This window comes from Sciurus carolinensis, chromosome 7 (genome assembly GCF_902686445.1).
Source record: "Sciurus carolinensis chromosome 7, mSciCar1.2, whole genome shotgun sequence".
In the NCBI taxonomy this organism is placed as follows: Eukaryota; Metazoa; Chordata; class Mammalia; order Rodentia; family Sciuridae; genus Sciurus; species Sciurus carolinensis.
This window is the reverse complement of record NC_062219.1, coordinates 12,776,147-12,795,888: the sequence shown is the minus strand read 5'-3', so window position 1 is coordinate 12,795,888 and position 19,742 is coordinate 12,776,147. Positions and strand designations below refer to the sequence as shown.

Genomic DNA, 19,742 nt, shown 5'->3' with positions numbered 1-19,742 from the left:
AGGAGAAAGATTTCAGGACAGGGAGACCCGAGTTTTCTGAGCAGAGAAGTAGCGTGCGCAGAGGATTAGTGGCAGCTGGTGCACAGGAGCGAGGGATCGGAAGTTCTGCACTGGGCCCGGGTGGGGTAGGAGGTGTAGGGAGGAAGAAAGGGACCAGCTGAGGAGAATCCCTTGGCTTCACACGAAGTGAAGTTGAGCTTTATCTTAAGGGTGGGTGGGGGGAACAAGAGTGTGGATTTTAATTCCGGAATTTTAACCAGCTGGGATTTTTATGGTTGTTAAACTTACATATGGTTTTGTGAGACTTGGCACCAGACTTGTGTGCTGTATCACAGTCTAAGCACGTAGAACTTGATGTGAAATATGGCAGGTGACCTTTCTCAGGGGAGCCTGGGTAGTGCCGTTTGGAGCAGCGCAGTGTGGGAAAGAAGAAGGTACTGGGTAACAAGACCATGAAAACCCCTGGGAAGGGAGAGGTCCCTGTGGTCTTCTCAGGCAGTGTCGGGACCAACAGGGACAAGCAAAGGGATCCAGTGGGATCCACTGCAGCTTCACAGGAGAACGGGCCTAGATTTCCCTTCTGGACCTGTTCCCCCAGGACCCCACTGAAGGCTGAAACAGGTGCTCCCGATGGTGGCATCTATCCTGGTCCCCAGATGTGGCCAGGTTGGCTGGGCAAGACGACCATGGATTAGGAATCAAGGGGCCTTAACGTGACCCTGATTTCTTCCACTAACTTCTTATACGACTTGGGGTGATTCACACAACCTCTCTGAGTCTCAATGTTCCCAGCTTTCAAAACGTGGAGTGGTCACTGCCTCTGAGGTGTTCCTGACCACTAAATTAAAGTACACACCAAGGTCCTAGAGTCCCCCTTGGCATACAGCAGACATCCGGTAAGAGGTGGTTCTTACTGTGAGGCCAAGAACTCACACCCCACCGGGCTGACCCGCCCTCAAGCATGAGGAATACCGAAGGCAGAAGAGGAGCTCTCGGCTTAGGTGTCTTAGGAGCAACTCTGTTGAACCTGAGTTCTTTAGTGGCAGAGAGTAAATAAATGTCTTAGCTTGGGGATGTGCTTGGCTCTCATTTCACAGTTGATACTCACAAGGGTAGCGGGACTATGACTGCTAATTAACTATTTATTGAGGGTTTCCCACAACGAATATATAATTAAGATGTCAGGGTGTGTGTGTGTGTGTGTGTGTGTGAGAGAGAGAGAGAGAGAGAAAGAGACAGAGAGGTCATTCTCCTATGGAGGGAACCTTCCATTGCCTACCATTAGTTTAATTTGCTCTTCTCTGGCCACCTATTAGCAAGCTTATTTTCAATATGGTGGTGCCAATCTAACTGGGTTTGAGAACATGATGGGCAACCTGAGTGTTGCTTTCTGCATTTGCACAAAAACAAGTCAGGACAGGGTGCTACATGTGCCTGTGACTCTGTTCGTCCCCTCTCTCTAGGCCGGTCTTGGCCAACACAGCTGCCCCCTGAGGAAGATTGACATTCTGATACCTAAAATATCAAAGGTTGGCTGCCTGGAGGCAACTCATTGCTCCTCTACAGGAAGCATAAGCCAGATGAGCCAAATCTGTAAACATGGGGGTTCAGGTGAAATTTCTCTAAAGTCTATGAAGACAGGGATAGACCCAGAACACATGTGCTGAATAATCTGAGAAGATGAATGAATTTATAGTTCCAACAAAGCTTTACTGCTTCGTGTAGATGCACCATGCAGCATCAGTACCCTGCTTATTCAACAGCCTCTGGAAATTCCCCAGAGCTGTTAAAGGTCAATCAGGAAGTCCTCTCATCTTAGGAAAGAGGCAGATGACCACCACTTGCCACAACCACCCAAGAGCAAGAGCCTAAAAGAGTAGGAAAAAAGAAAAAGTAGTTTATGTTACCCTTAATTCTCCAGAAGGAAACTGCATTTGCTTATGAAGCCACCCTCGATAGGAGATGACCTCAGCCCGAGCTTTTCTTGACTTGGCTAAAACTATTCCATGGTAGACAAGATGTGTCCTTGAGGGAAGAAGGGAAAAAAGAGAAAGAAGAGGTAGAAGTCTGGGCACTCTACATGGGGCTGTCTCTGGTAACCCCCTGAATTTTGATAATTCATCACATGCTTGAAGAAGTGAATTCTTGTGAACTTACTGATGAGCTGTGTACCATGCTTTGCATGGGGTGAAATCAAAGCAATCATTCTGGAAAGAGGGGTGCCGAGAGGAGCCCAGGGGAGTATGCTTATTCCAGGGCACTGACACTGAATTGAGTTCAATTTAACCAATTCCTTGAAAGTGCCTAGGGGTCATCTGAGTAATTCAAATTTCTGTTCAATTTTTTCGAGTTTCGTTTCTTTCTTGGTTACACGAATGTACTTTGACAAGTGGCCTGTGAAGGCAAATTCATCAGCTAAAAGGCTGGCCCGCAAACAATACGCATTTATTAAGTTACACGCTCCATAACACTGTTTACAGCGATGGGTTTGCACGTTTTAAAAGAACAGCAACACACAAATAGAATTTTTCTGGTTCGTGGGCAATTTGTTGAGTACTTTTCCCTTAACTGATTAAATGATACCCATTCTCATCTTTACAGAGAGACTGAGCTCCCCAGAGATTAGCAATGGACTCCACCAGGGTCACTGGAGAGAAGTCCTACCTGGAGAGTCTCTTCTGATTCCATGTGCCACAGCATCATCGCCTCAAAATGTTTCCAGCCACGGAAGATCAGCACATCCTCCAACAACAACTTTCTTTCCATCTCTTTCAACAGAAAACTAGCCTGTGAAGCCAACCACAACTGTGTCTGCCTATTGAAGGATAAACGAGGTGACTAGCTCATCAAGCATTGTCCACACAAGAGTGGTTTGAATGTCAGTCCAGAACAAGAGACTCCAGTCGCCAACACAACACGGGCACAGAGGACGGCGGTTCCAAACCAACCCACCCAGTAAAGGTCAGGGGGGAAGGAGGGCAGGAAGGCAGCGAAGAAGGAGACGCGGAAATAGCTTCTCTGTACCAAATCAGTTTACACCCTTGGGAGAGGGACGTGCTGAATCCCTTTTCAGTAGAGACCTTAGCCATGTAAAGTTCCCATATTAAGTGCTGTCTATGTAAATCCTGCAACAACCAGAACCTCATGGAACAGTGACATTAATAGAACCCAGAAGCTTCCTTGGGCAAGGCTATAAATCGGGATTCCCTCTTTCCTTCCTCCCCAGCCGAACAGCAGTCAGGCAAAATGGTTTTCTCCTCTGTAAAACACAACAGAATAACCTACATTTTCACTGCATCAGAAAAGGTTTTTATAACTCATTTATTTGGTGTGTTCCAAATTCCAGAAATCAAAATTAACTGTCTCCCAGGGATCGCCTGATCTGTGATCTTTAATCTGCCCTTTGGTAAAGAGGTTGGGGACAGGAGGAGGACAGAGGACTCACCATTTGACTGCTGTACCAGTACAGCGAGGACCCCTTCAGCACCACCCAGAACTTTTTCCATTTGTTGCTTAAGAAAGTTCCCTTTTCCTTTTTCTTATACAGCCACCCTTGGCAGTCAGCATGTCCCAGATCTTTACATGATATCCTCCTCCGACTCATGGTGAAAAAACCTGCAATAATTACACGGACAGGTAAGTCTTCCCTGAATTGATGTGACAGACCGAAAGGCAACTTTTCATTGCCAACCTCCCAGTAGTTGGATTTTTCACCAAAATTTATGCAAAATAAGTGCAAAAAAAAAAATCATTTGTCTGTTTTATTTTTAAACATTCATCCAATGCCTAGAAGGTATAAGATATGGTAAAGAACCCTGAGACAAATATTGCAAGTATTGCTCTAAGAATATTATTCACCTAGAATAAGTTGAAAAATTAAAATCACAAGGCTGGCAGGGACATCGTCGCTGTCACACGGCTCCTTTGAACAATGATAGCACTAGTTATGCAATAGACGTGGAAGGGTTAAACCTCACCTAAAGACACAGCGACTTCCCGACCCAGTGCCAGTTTTTCTAAGCTCTGTTGACATACCACGAGGGATTAATCCAAATGAACAGCATGTCGTCATTTCTTAAAATCCATCCAAACATAACCCAAAATTAATCTGCCATCCACCTCCTGATATTAACATTCAGACAGACAAAAATCTGATCCCAAACAAGGCATCCGGGAGAAAAATCCACACTCGGGCACACAAGGGGATATAGAAACAAAAGAGATCTAATTACCTTGAGTTTTCTTCCTCGGCTTCTGACGCAAGGGAACCTGCTGAAAATGCAGGAAGGAAAGAAAAGAGGAAATTTCTGATTGTGTTGTAACATTTGTAAAGAGAGAAGGAGGGAGGAGGTGGCAGTGTTTATGAGCAGGGTGGATTCTAAAAAAAACTCTCCGAGCAGCGCTAAAGGGGAGCTACTAGCTGAGGCACAAAATGTGCTAATTAGAATCAATATACATTGAGCTGAACCCGAAAAAAATGTAACCGGCATTTATCAGCAATATTTCCTGTTTCCACCCACAGCACTTTAGTTATGATAGCACCGTGTTCACCGAAGTTTTCAGAAGCCATCCATATTTCCCCTTTTACTTTTTTTGTGAGATAAGGAAAACTATGTTCTGCATCTTTTCTTGTAATTTCTAAATAATGATGATTGTTTTTAAATACCTGGAAGGCAGCAGAGCACGGTGCACACACCTGTAATCCCAGCAACTTGGAGGCTGAGTCAGGAGGATCACAAGTTCGAGGTCAGACTGGGCAACTTAGAGAGATGTTGACTCAAAATTTAAAAATAAAAGGGGCTGAGGATGTGATTCAGTGATGGAGCACCCTGAGTTCAATCCCCAATGCCCGCAAAAAAAAAAAAAAAAAAAGAAAAAGAAAAAATATGATTTAAAAAAGGAAGACAACTTGAAATATTACAGTTCATGTGAGTCTAAGTTCATGGTCTCACCATCACATAAGGTTATTACACCTAAACCACATGAATTAAATACCCCAGGGAAAGAAATTTCAGCTGGGTGCAGTGGCACAAGCTAAAATCCCAGTGTCTCAGGAGACGGAAGCAACAGGATGGCAAATTCCAGGCTAGGCTGGAAAACTTAGACCCCGTCTCAAAATTTTAAAAGGGGCTGGGATGTAGCTCAGCAATAAAGCATCCCTGGGTTCAATATCTCATACCACAAAAATAATAATAATAAAAGAAATTCCATATATCTTTTGGTATGTTCTCAGTGATGCTTAAACCTCCTTATCAAGAAATTCTTATTTGAAGCCAAGTTTAAACTTCTTATTCTGTCTTTAAATCTAAATATTTCTTAGAAGTAGAGGAAAAATTCATTATCAACTACTCTTTGTGCTGGCTCTTCAATATTCATCAGACATAAGACAACATATTTGAAATGCATATATTTTTTCACAACACATTTTGAACAACCCATGTATTATCAGACTACCATCAAAACTAGGACACCCCCAAAAGAAACAACTCCCAAAGGCATAAGTCTATGTGCATGTGCAAGTGGAGGGAGAATTTTTGCTTAAATAAAGTTCATTTTTCTTCTAGAAAAATCTAAGTTGAATTTATTCAGGCTTAATTAATTTTCCTTTGGCTAACAGAGAATTCAAAAAAATTTAAAAGCCTACAATTGAAAAATAGTTATTAAAGTTGGTAGATAATCATGGCATTTTATAATATTCTAGATGCATCTTCTAGTATTCTGCATAACTATTGATCTAATAGCTCTTGTATATGGTTCTACTACATGTTTGAAGCATATATGATATACAGTGGAATAGGATAGTATTTTTAATTCTAGAGGTTCAGAATTAATTCACAGCTGTCATATTGAGTAGCTTGTGTCACATAGGGAAAAATCACTCTGAATTAACTTCCTTATTTGTAAAACCAAGATATTTACAAGAATTCCAATCCTATAATTCTCACACAGATTTGATAAGAGTTGTATAAATGTACTAAACTGAAAAATATAACTTTATATGGATAAGTGTAATAAAACATTCTCTCACTAAGATATAAACAAATACTTCACATCTAATAAACAAAAATCTCATAATATTTTTTAGTATCACTTGTGTTTCCTTCAGCAATAATGAAGTTCAAGTTAAGTTGTATTTCCTGGAGAATATATGTCCTGGGAAATGCTGCTCTTTATTTTATGAATGTCCCCTTTTCACAGGAATGATTGATTAATTTCTTTGGGCATAGACAAACATGTGACACTCATAGCATGTTACTAAAATCTATGCATGTTATCATGGAAAGGACCAAACTCAGCTCTGTTTCACAAATATCTCCCACACTGACTGCTTCTTGGCCTAAAATTCCTACCATTCCCTTTTTTAATATGCCAATTATCTGAGATCACTAAAACCCAATTAGTACCTATAGATGAAATATTTTTGCCCAAAAATGTATGTCATTTGTGTGGCTAACTTAGCTGAGAGCCAGAACTAGAACATGCAAACTTAGATGGTGGGTAGCAGTCGGGAAATCTGGGATGCAGGAGGCACCAGAAAGCAATTAAAACAACTAAGACCCAGAGGAACAGGGAGAAAGCAGAATCATTCACAGCTATTCCTAGAGAGCTTGGGCCCCACATCATTAAAATGAAATTACATTATTTCAAACAAAAGAGAGCATCTTTTAAAAAAGGAACCAGTGAGTGAGAGGACATCCCTAGGGAACAGCCACAGCATCTGCAAAGGTAGACAGGAACCACATTTACTCCACGGTCCTGACTGGGCACCAGCGGGTCTCCTCCACTCAACCCTCACAGGCTCCAGTGAGCCCACTCCTCCATCAAACCTGAAGCCTGCTTCCAAGGAAAACCCCAAATCAATTTTGCTCAAGACCAGCCTTGGTCTCTATTCTCATACCCAGACTGGGGAGAGAAGTGAATCCCAAGCAGGGCAAATGCAGCCTCAGACAGAGTGAGCATTCACTCCAAGCAAGCACCTTACTCAGGCTTCTTTGAAAGAGGGAGACAGCTTTGGGAGTCAACCCTACTCCGATAGTACTTCTCCTAATGGCAATTATTAACTGTTTGAACTGTTCCCGTTGGCCAGAAACAGAGTGCATGTTACAGAAATAAAAAATTATAGGGAGTTTCGGTTTCACTTGATCTCAGTGAATTTGAAACCTAAATTGGTTAAATGAGAGGATGAAAACAGTCTTTGAAAACTTCGGTGAGTCTAAGATACATTTTCCTCCTCACAACAGGAAGTGGAACCCACTAACTAGTCAGTTTCAAGATCTTAATGTGGTTTTTTCACTAAGTAGGTGAAAGAAGTAAGCAACAAACTCTGAATTTTGAGACAGTTTCTCAAGAGGGGAATTATAATTTGTTATCATCACAAATATTCAGAGCCTAATAAGATATTTTCCCCATACTATTATCTTCCAGCTTATAGGTAAATTTGAAGACTAATTCTAAAAAAACAAAAAACAAAAAACAAAGCCTTTAAATTTTCCCTAACTTGGATCTAAAGTCTGGGGGAAACTTCCCTTGAAAATGTTTATTTCCTTTTAATTGAAATGCACTCTTCTTCTATTTTTTTAAAAGATGATTCAAAATCTCCACTTGGCCCCTAGCCATTCAAAAACACAGACATATACAAAGGAATCAGTACAAAATATAGCAAGGAAGCTCCTTTGATATTAAGTGATGGAGTCAACACCCAAGTTACAGGTAGTATTGGCTTCTACTTCATAGACTAGTTGCTAAATCTTGCAGGCACTATTTATCTCATGGTGTGTTAAAATTCAGAATAAGATGGTTTGTCATTGTGATTCAGGTAATTAGCCAAAGTTATGCACTATATGCTGGTAAATAGGCTCTCTGGCTGCAGAAGCCCTGATTGGTAACCTTTACCAATTTCTGTATTACAGTTCCACACATCATTGGCAATTTAAGCTAACAGTACTTTAACAACCAAGCTACAAGAATTCCTGAGCTCTTAGAATTCCTGCTCTCCATAAACTCCTGACATTTCCACAAACTCCTCTCCTCCTTCTTTGAAAACTAAATTCAAATTTCTAAAGGGAATGGTAAAGTTTTTGATCAGTAAAATTTTACTTGTGAAAATCCATTTAAAAACTTGCTTACTTTTTTTTTTAAGAAAACTAACCATGTTAAATATTTCTTAGTACATGAATATGAAATGAAAACCTCTAATAGTGGATAATGGAGACAGGTAGTAGAAGCCTTGGTTTGGATGAGATTACTTGGAGAATGAAAAGAAAGTACCCTGAAGGCTTGAATCAGAATCTGAAGGAAAACCAACATGTGACAGCGAAGCAAAAAAAGGCACCCATCAGGAAGACGGAACAGGAACAGCCAAAGACAAAGTCAGGAGCAGGGGCATCCAGGAGACTAGGAAGAGATTCAAGAGAAAGGTAGGTCCAGACCATCAAATTCTACTGGTATGAAAGATAAGGAGTGGCTGCACCAATTTGCAACTCCACCAGCAATATAAAAGTGATAGACATCATTACCCTATGTCCATGTATGATTACACAAATGGTGTGAACCTACATCATGTACAACCATAGAAACAAAATGATGTACCCCATCTGTGTACAATGAATCAAAATGCAGTCTGTAAAAAAATTATTTAAGTAATTTTTTTAAAAATGATAAAGAAAAGCTTTATTAGACATCTTGGCAAGACAACTTCATGGGCTAAAAGGCAAATTCCAGTGGGTTGGGGAAAAATGGTAATTAAGGAAATCAACAGCATTGCAGGCTACTCTTCAAGAATCTTTACTGAAGAGGAAACACAAATGTGTAGGAGATTTTAGTGCCAAAGGATGGAGATGCCACATGCTTCCTCCAAAATGAGACTTCTATGTTTAAAATCATTATCACAATAATACATACATATGTACTTAAAAAGCAATTTTCAACTTATTTTTTACTCCATTTTGCTTATTTTTTGACATTATTTTTAAGGGAATAAAATATGAACACAGTTGTGTTTCTGTGAACTTCTTCCCTTTCCTATCACCCTCTCCCAGGTTACACTAACCTGAATGTGATGTTCCTCATTCCCATACATTTTTGTATGGAAAAACAGTTTTTTTTAGCAATATTAAAACAATAGCATTAATATAGACCATTAGTTTTCTGTATTGTTTTGATATTTTTTCCATGTTGATGCAAGTAGCTCTAGCTCACTTTCAATGCTGCGATGAATTAAAATGTCAAAATGTATTGATCCACTTACCTGTTGATGTACATTTAAGTTTTTTACAGTTTGCCCTATCCTTACAGTGTGCAATTAACAACTCTATAATTCCCATTGTGCATATGTACACGTTTTTCTGAACTGAGTATTTTTCTGGAAGAGGAACTGCATGATAATAAGATGTGTGAGTACATCTTTTAACTTTTGGGATATTCCCAAATTGCTTTCAAATTAGTACTTATAGTACAATTCAATTTCAGATATCTTTCCCTATATCTCCTTTATTTGTTTTTCTTTTTCCCTCTTTTTTCATGGTTTCTGCTCTTTTTATCCATATCTCTTTAAATTTTAAAATTTGCTGCTATTGTTTTTCTAATTCCTAGAGGTGTTTACCTCATATTTTCTTTGCTTTTAATAATACATTTAGAGCTATAAATTTACTTCTGAATTTTACTTTACTTATATCTCCCTGTTTTCCAATTCTAAATCATATTTTTATGTCTATAGTAGAGAGTCAAGTGTATTTGCAGGCTTCTTAAAACATGGAAACTTTTTAAAAATTTCTTCTGTTTGATTTCTAAATTCATTGCATTATTTTCAGGAAATGTGATCTCTATGCTAGTTCTTGAAATTTATTAGCATTTATTTGTGACTACATAGTCAAATTTTATAAAGATTCTCTATAAACCTCAAAGTTGTTAATTCTGTTTCCCAAGCCTTTTATATCTCTATTCAATTTTTATAACTTCATAATTCTATTATTTGGTTTTAAACCTCTCTGTGTGGTTTGTTCATTTGTTTTTGCTATTTCTTTTATAAGCAGCATAAGAATACATTTTGATGTTTTTTAAAATATAAGATTATCTGTGCCTTTTAGTAGGTGAGTTTAATCTATTTACGTTTAATGTAATTTGTATTTTCAATTTAATTTATTTTATCCCTTTCTTCCCTTTTGTCACATGTTATTTCTCTGCTTTAATATTTCTAAATTTATCGTGAATACAGCACAGATCATCACATCTTAACTCCTTAAATGTCTATTCTCTTGCTACTGTAGTCTAGATTTTTATTTTTCCATTAAAATGTTAAGATTATTGTCATTCATCAATCATGTTAGTAATAAATTATTCAATCGATCAAAAAATAAAAACTTATTTTACTAATATTATTTTTGAAAGTTTCCAATATTGAGTTTATGCTACCCATTGAACTCTCTATTTCCAGGAATATGTCTTCTTTTCTAATATTTATAGATTTTTTTTCAAAAATCCATTTATACTTTTTCATTTGGTCCAAATTATTTAAAAGACTGCAAAATAGTTAAAAGATTATCTGAACTTCATTCTTAATTTTTTGGTCAGGATTTAAATTTTTTATTTAATTTAGAATGAAGTTATCTTCTAATTTTTTATCCTACATCCTGTCTTAGTATTATTTTTTAATGTGTTTTGGAATTTATCTTAGTTTGGGCTGCAGAATACAAAATTATAGACGGGTGACTTAAATAACAAATATTTTCTTCTCTCAGTTCTAGAGACTGGGAAGTCCAAGATCAAGGTCCAGACAGCTACTTTATTATCCTTTCATGGCCAAGAAGAAAATCATCTCTGTGATCTTTTCTGATAAAGACACAAATACCATTCATAAGACCTCCAGCCTAAGGACCTGATTACCTCCCACATGCCCCCTTTCCTAATATCATTTCGCTGGTATTTGATGAGGGCTTTAGCACATGATTTAGCAGCGGGGAGGCACAAGGATTCAGTCCATAGCAGAGTTTAAGTTTGCAGAATTTCTTTCTTCCTCTCTCTTTCCCTCCTGCCTCTTTAGTGATCTGAGGTTGCCTCTACTTAATGCAGAACTAGTCCTACAATCATGTCCCGGTGCAATCATAGAGAATCCTTTATATTCCAGCAGGCAAGTATATTAGTTACTGGTTTTGAGCCTGTGCCTGTATCTCCTTCCTTCCTAGGTCCATAGTTGGCTGACTGTGTAAACTCAAGCAGCTGGGCGCAACTGTGCTCTCTTTTTATGTTTCACCCATTCATGAGTAAAAAGGTTATTTATCACTTACCACCATCATCAAGGAGGGACCTAGCTCTCCCCACATTTAATGGAGCATTTTTTATACCTTCTAAACCTGCAGCAGGAAGCGAACTACTTTCTGCTTCCAGATCAGATGCCCATCAAAACAATGGCTTCAGCCGTACCTCCTGCCTTTCATTTCTGATCCCAGAGATGGTCAGCATGTTTCTGAACCTTACTATTCCTTTTTGGTTTTCTGTTTCTCTTTGTCTATCATTACTATATGTTTGAAGAAGAATGAAGTGCCAAAGTATGAGCTCACAGGACCATCCCTGAATGGAAGTTGGCCATTTCAGTAACAGTCCATCCTAAAATCATAATCAAAATGCTAATTCAGCCCCTTTCCATACTGCCCTCAACATGCCACCAAACATCTATTTGCTCTTCTAGCATCTTAAGCTTTTCTCGATTCTGCAGAAATATCAAGCACTTTTGCAATTCCAATTTATTTCCTTCACCTATTCTTCACCAAGTTAATGTTTATCCTTTGAGATCCATGTCAAATGCCACTTCCACCTTGAAGCTCTCTGTGACTATAGAAGGCAGTTAGCTCCTATAATAACCTTATGTTCACTCAGTGTTATTTATTTATGGTCACCGTAATGGTGCTTTATGTTATCTCCCAAAGTTCTTCATGTTCAATACTATTTTTAACCTCCTTTTTTACAGATGAGGAACTTCAGCTCGGTGTGGTTAACCCACAGATCACACACAACCAGTAGCAAAGCCAAAGCTAGGAGTTGGGCCAGTTTATATGTTATTCTGCTTCTTCTGGCTTCTTATATACTCACAGTGCTTTGCTGTTGCCTCTGAAATAGATATTATAATTCATCTATATATTGATCTATGTGGTGCACTGTGGTACATACATTATGGTAACACTACCCCCCAATGGTCCTACCCAGAACCTATGAGTAACCTTTCCCCATCCCACACATTTCCTCAGTCACCACCCCTGTCCATTTTGCCTCAAATCTTTCTTCCCTCTCCATCTCCAATATTGCTGTCTTAGACAGGTGCTCATTATTCTCTGCTGATAACAACCATCACATTTCTGGTCTCCCTGTATATAGTACAGACCCTCAACAACCCAGGTAAGACACCTCTGAACCATTACAACTCTGCTTAAAATGCTTCAGCGACTGGTCAAGACTTCAAGATAGAATTGATGCTCCTGAACATATCATGCCCTTGAAATCTAGCACACAGCCCAAAGTTTAACACACAGTGAGACAAACAGACTGTGTCTTATATTGATTTCTGCCTCCTCTGGTGTCCTTAGTAAGAATGCTCCCTCCTGTGTACCTGGCACAGAGTAGAATTTGAAAATCATAGGTAGCTTGTTACTTGATTACTCAGAGCTACAAAATGCCTCCACTAGCAAAAAACATTAGCAAAGTTGAGCGACATAAAAGTTCCTCCAATATATTTCTCACCGCAGATTTATACAATTTTATGGAAAATCCCCTGAGATTGACTGACATTAAACCCAAACCCACATAGAGAGTTGGTTCTTGGTATTTCCTTGAAGGTGAAATGGACTTTTGTTAAACAAATCTCTAGTTCTACCTAAAACACTATTTCCTATAAAACCACAGGATTTTTCTCCAGTATCCTGTCTCAACGGTACCCTCCAAATACTGAGAACTGGAACCCAAGAAACAGCACATCTGAGGTGGAGTGAGGGGCAGGGCAGGTTTCACTGGGCAGAAATCGGGTCTGTGCTATTTACTAACATAATCAGGCAGAGATCAGGCAATGAATAATGCACATCAAACTTTCAGTGACACAAACACAGGAAGTACCAGCTGAGATGAGTGCCACTCTCTCCCACAGAGGAGAGTCCAGACAGCAGTTAGTAGACTAACCACAGTGGCAGACATACATGTGCACTCATAGCCACCAAACTGCTCAGCAGTATGAAATCTGAGCAAGGAAACCAGGACTTAAATGCACAAACATTGGCTTCAGGAAAAACTTTCACTTGACATCTTATCTTCCAGTAATATTTAATGAAGAAATTTCATTTAAAAGAATTCTTGAAAATGCTGTAATAAAGTTTTGATTTGAGATAATTCCAATATTTCTACTCTACTAGAGCCATCTCTGAAAGCAAGAGCATTTAAAAGCTCTGGATAAAAGAACTATGAATAACAGTAAAAGAAATGATTTGCTTAATTCCCTCAGATCCTTGTCATCCTTAAACTCAGGCTTGTTTTCTGTTCTTAGATAAAACATGGTTACTAAACTCTAAGGCCTTAGAAGTTTCTAATCGGAATTATATGTATTAGAAGAAGTAATCATTAATCAATTCATTCATGTATTTATTTTAATGAAAAACTAACCATAAAACTAAGTAATTTAGTCTGTAATTTATAATCACCATAGTATGAGGCATGGAATGAATGTCTTGTCAGTATCAAGGACTACATAAAATGGGCTTGTAGAGATGCCTAGGGATTGTACCAAATCTAAAAATTATGTGGAAGATTTCCCAAGAAGCCATGACCCAAATCCTAAAGGTTGATCCATTATTTTTTCTTTCAGGTCACAATCTATAAATCAAAGCTCTTGTTAATTCAGCAGACACCTATTGCACAATTACTGGGTACCAAGAACCAGAGACGCAGTGACTGGCAAGTTCTAAGATAGCTTCCGGTGAAATACAGAAGAAGACAATTAAGAAGGTTGGCCAGTGTTAAGATGGATTACAACAGAGGCAAAAGGAGAGAGGTCAGTCACCCAGAAGTGGGCAGTCAGGAAAGGCATCACGTGAGTAGACCAAAGCAGACTCAAAAGATAAAGACCCCGGCAAAACAGGATCAGATACAGCAATGCAGGTACGATCCAGAAAGATCAGCCAGAGTGGAGGGGAGGGCCACTGTGAGAGTGTCGAAGCATGTCACTCAGGGCCTGTGAGCTACGTTCTGAACTGTGAAGTCTATATCTGAAGGTCAGTGGTAGCCATGGAACCGGTGTAAGTAAAGGACACAATCAGCCTTAGATTAAGAAAATTCATTGAGTAGTTGCATGATGAGAATACTGAAGAGGAACAGGTGCAAAGGCAAAAGTCCAATGAGCAGAGAGAAGGGTCAAGCATGGCTGTAAAGATGGAAAAATATTTAAGAGAGAGGAGTAGAGCCTGGTGAGTTAACACATTAGGTCCTCTGTGCACCTTTAGCTTTGAAAATTCCACTCTTTCCTTTTGATGAGAGAAAATGATACTACTAAGTACTAAACAACTCAGCTCAATAGAAAGCACCATGCTACACACAGTACAATTTCAAGTACTTAGACTTTAGTCTTAAATTCCAAGTTCCATTTAGCACCCCAACCTCAATGATCAGCTATCCGGGTCAGAGCAACGAAAGTCCCTTCAAAGTACAATCCTTCTGCTGTGAGATGGGAAGCTGCTCATGTTTGTACCCTAGAGCCAAGCAGTGCTCGGCACATGGAGCTCAGACAATGTTAGTTTAGTGGAAATGAAGTGCAATTTGGGAAGTGATTAGGTCAAATGTGTCAAACCTACCGAAACTATCTTGCATAAAAATAGGCCTCCTGTGCTACGTTTTATTAAGGGAACAAATGACAGAAGAAAATTGAACTAGTTTTCGGAATGGAAAGATAAAGTAGGGTAACCACCGAAAAGCAGCTCTAGCTGAAATACATAAGAGAGATGTCAAGCAGCACCACCCAGATACTGAGGCTGTGCAAGAGAAATAACAGGAAAGTAGACACGCAAGGGGAGCCGGGCCGGCTGGGACTACAGTGGAGGATGGCTCACGAAATGAGAAAGATCCGTCAACAGTTGGTTCCCCCTGAAAAACAGAGTTCATTTGCACCCAGGACCAACAGAAGCAGGCTGCACATTACAGTGGTAATGACCAGATTGGGGCGTACACAAATCCCATGTTGGTCCTTTGGGAATCATATCTGTAATCTTTATTCCAATATCTGGTTTTTAAGATGTGGAAATTTTTTTTTTTTATTTAAGATGTGGAGGTTTTAACTTGTCTAAAATCAATTAAGTCTCCAGTTACTTCCCATTACAGTCCTTGAAACAGGACAGAATCAGGGAGGATATTTAAGAATATTTCAATGAATGAAGGAATCTGTGGTTTAAATTGCTTAAATGCTGTCTTATTATCTCAATTTCTATTTTTTCATGAACACATGGAGATTACATTCTTACAGTGGAAAAAAGTGAAGCAACATGAGAATTAAACATTTCATTACTTTTCCCAAGGATCTGGAATTCTTAATGCTTTCTTTCATTTCTATGTTCCATGTACCACATACACATAAGACCACAAGATATACTTTTTTCCTATTAAATTTTGCATGATGGTCAAGCACAGTGGTACATGCCTGTAATCCCAGGGATTCTGGAGGCTGAAGCAGGAGGATTGCAAGTTCAAAGCCAGCCTCAACAAAGGCAAGGCACTAAACAACTCAGTGAGACCCTGTCTCCAAATAAAATACAAGATAGGGCTGGGGATGTGGCTCAGTGATTGAGTAACCCTGAGTTCAATCCTGGTACCAAAAAAATTTTTTTTTTGCATGAACTTTGGTTACTCTGAACTTTAACTTCCCTGGCTATTTTTACATACTTGTGATATTCATTTGCTTTAACTCTTGACCATAGGATCGTCTTTTAATGTCCTGTACATATGCAGCAAGTCTGCCTTTGCAGCCTCATTTATTCTCCTAATTGCTTCTCTTATTTATTGTCATTGTGATGCTTCTCACTTCTATGAATCATTAATGTCCCAGGGATCATGCCTTTCTTTTTTCATGTTTTGGATGGAAAATTTCCTACAATACATATATAATTCGTTCTTTCATTTTTAGCTTTCTGTGGTCCTGTCTCCCAAAGTTCTCACCATTTCTCATCACTAACAAGCTTGTCCTCCTTATTTAGAACCAGCACCAGATTTAAAGTGTGTTCATTGCTTTCTCTATTTCTGGGATATGAAATTGTCAGCAAGCCAAGCAAAGAATGTGTCAGCTTCCCTGCTTTTTAGTAAGATGTCCCTTCCAGGAGCTGTCCAGTTAACTTCTCCATCACTAGTACTACAACCCACCTTGACGTCCATTATCTAATCTGCATCAGGAAACCACTGTCCACATTCCTTACTGGGCAGGCAGTCTATACTGCCTTCTGACACATCACTTCTGCTTCTGCTTTTAGCTCTACTCCAAAAACTCTGTCCTGTGCGTCTACCATGAGGTCACTCCATTTGCCAAAAGATGAAACCATGGAGCTCCACACCATTCCTCATCCCCTTTTATTAGAAATGCCATGTTACCAATATAAACTTACTAATTTCTGTGCCTAAGTTTCTTCACCTAATTCAGATAACATACTTGCTCAATTTATTAATCTATCTTATGCAAACTTAAGGCCATAAAATTGTTTTAAAAGAAACCTATAATTTCAATGTAATGATTAACAGATTATTTTTTTCCTATAGAGGTTTCCTGAGAGGTTGCACTAATATCATACTTAGCATCGGAGTACAGAGATGATTTTTATTTTGTGCATGGTTGTATTTTTTATCACCACATTATAATTATACATAAAAATGGGATTCACTGTGATGCATCTGCACATGTACATAACATAGTCAGGTCAATTTCAACAGGTTACTTTACTTGATCTTTAAGAACTCAGAGAGAACTTAAAAACTTAAGTGACCACGAAACCCTTGATATCTAACAGCAGGGTCATTTAGTCTACTGTGTGTTGTGGCTAATGAAATGGAGGAAATAAATGGGGAGCCAAACTTTAAAATCAGCTTGTCTATTATGTTACTTTTTCATCAAACTAACCATATCCAAAGTCCAATTTTTGCAAAGGGTACTTACAAGAGCATTGCTGTCAGTAGCCATGTATGCTATCAGACTGGTAGAAACAAAATCTAGAAAGAAAAAAAACATTTTTAGTTCAGTGTGGGTTTAGAATGTTAATAAAAACATATATCTAAGTAGAGGGAGAATGTTTCTATCGCAACTGACGAATTTCATAATAAGGGAAATTCCCTGAATGGCTTTTTATCCAGAACTCAATAAACCAACAACTTAAGATTGAATTCATAAAATAAGTCAAAGTTTCATCTGCACATTTGTCAGTATTTGTTCAAGTCCATAAACAAGACAAGATTTCAGTTCAGTTGTTACTTTTTTTTTTTTTTTTTTAAGAAGTGAAAAGATTTCCCTCTTCATGATGAACAACGTGGAATTATTTGGTCATTGCTATTATCCAGTTTCAGATATGTAACCAACCCCCTGCCTCAGAAGTCCCAAGGGTAACACCGAGATGAGCCTTTTTTGATGTGTTGCACTTTGTAGTGAATTGCCTGAAAAACAAGGCACTCTGTGGTTTTGAGACAAGCAAACGAAAAGAAAAAGGAAAAACTCCTCAGGTTTTTTCAGACTTTGACAAGCAAGAAACTTGTCAAAGATCCACAAGCCACTGAAACTCTCCCAAAAGCAGAGACCATTTTCACTCCTTGGCAGTGACACTACAAATACATATGCATGCCCCATTACTCATGCCAATGGTCCCCCATCTTTAAAGAGTGTAAAGAATGACATATTTATATTACATAGATGTGACTAAGGCATTTTATTTGCAAGATGCGAAAGAGAAAACAAAAGCTAGCAAATTTAATTTACAACTTATTTATTTTTGAAAAAGCACTAAATACCTAAATTTTAAAAGTCAAATCACCAACTGTAAATACCTGAAAATATCTCTAATATTCATTTAATATGTAAGAATCACAATGTAGAGAGAGTTCTTACACGTTAACAGAAGAATAAAAGCAGGAAAATTCGAAAAATAAAAACAACACAAGTGACTAATACTTAATCGTTAGTAGTAAAAAAAAGTACAAAATAAAGCAACACAATTCCATTTTTAATCTTCAAGATGGCAAAAATAAAATTAAGCGATAGATGCCACGTTCCATGGAGATGGAGGCATGTTGGAAAGAGTATTCTCATCTTTTGTGATGTCAACATATTTCAGCCTTGCCGGAGAACAATCTAAGTTATAACATTGACTATGACAACTGTAACCAATAGTCACTGAGCCAACCTTTTACTAGGTGCCATGAACTGTCCCAAACATGGCCAGATCAAACATGCAAACAGTTTTGCAACTTATGGTTAATTAAAAAAATAGTAGGTTAAATACAGAGTGATCCCGTCATTTTGTGTCATAAAAATACAGCTTTACACGCACACATTCATATGCCAATACATCAGAAGGAAACCAAAGTCTGAACATATTTCCAGAAAAATGTCTATATTAATTATCTATGGGAATTGAAATAACAAGTGAATGATTTTTATTCCCCTATGTATTTGTTTTCTACAATAAGTTGTTATTTGTAAAATAAAAATTTTCAGATAGAATGATACAAATATTTTATTGACTCATGAATTTTCAATACATTTTAGAATATATTATAAGCAAAAGCTAGGTTGAATTCCAGAGCACTTTCAGGTAAAGAAGGAAATATATTGTAGAAGTTATGGATAGACATTTTGGATTGCACCAGACCAAACTTAAATCTCAGTTTAGCAACTTACTAATTATATGATGCATTGAGCAAATAAATGATATCAGGCGGCTCAGGACACTTATCTGTGAAATGGGGATAATAATCAGTATTTCTTTTGTAGGGTTGGATGAAGATTAAATAAAGAAATATTTTATAATGTTCATAACAGAGCCTAACATATAATGAATTCCCAAGAAATTATTTTTATTATTTTAATACATATGCATCCTTTAAATAGGCATTTATTAAAGGCCAACTGTGTGTACCTTTACACGTAGACCACACCCTCAGATGACTTATTCCACTGGAATTCTCAATCCCTCCCCTCAGTCAGATTTCTAGAAACAAAGCAACCACAAAATTGGTAGGAGATAACGGAAGACAATGATAAAAAAAACTCCTCTAATTCTTCCCTTAGCGCTGGCATTGGTTGAAAACACACAGCCGTAGCCACTGACGGTAAGCCTGGGGAAACTTGCTTGGTAAAAATTGTACTGCCTGTCACCCTGACCATTTCTGAAGGGTGGCCACTATGCCTGCCCCGTCGCCACCACCTACTCAAGACTCGAGCACTCTCCCTCCTGGATATTGTCGAAGCTTCTCCTCTGGCCAGAGTGGTGCTGTCTCAGTGAACACCTGACTGTGCATCTCCTTAAATCCCTACAACGGTCACTGATATTGAGACAAAGACCAAAATCATGAAGCTCGGTGACAAGGGAGCCTCATTGCTACCTGCCTGTGACTCCCCTCCAGCCCTCTCTTAGATTGTTTGTGTCTCTATCTCCCCATCTCCCTGACCTACCTGACTTTTTAACAATGTCTACACATATTTCTCTTGATCTCAGAACCTTGTGCATGCTTTCCTCTACAGTCCTGCC

The 19,742-nt window shown here is 38.5% G+C and overlaps 1 protein-coding gene across 3 annotated transcripts in view; it reads right to left on the bottom strand.

Annotated features, from left to right (window-relative positions):
• Ipcef1 (interaction protein for cytohesin exchange factors 1) overlaps positions 1 to 19,742 on the bottom strand; it is a 115,407-nt gene that overhangs the window by 62,012 nt on the left and 33,653 nt on the right. The window contains exons 2-4 of one of the 3 annotated variants that reach the window (XM_047559688.1): positions 17,162 to 17,214; positions 4,233 to 4,272; positions 3,446 to 3,615 (exon numbers count right to left, since the gene is read on the bottom strand). In XM_047559688.1, coding sequence (XP_047415644.1) covers positions 3,446 to 3,615; positions 4,233 to 4,272; positions 17,162 to 17,185 — 234 coding nt within the window. In that variant the 5' untranslated portion in view covers positions 17,186 to 17,214. The other 2 variants (XM_047559689.1, XM_047559690.1) reach the window with 2 other exon arrangements.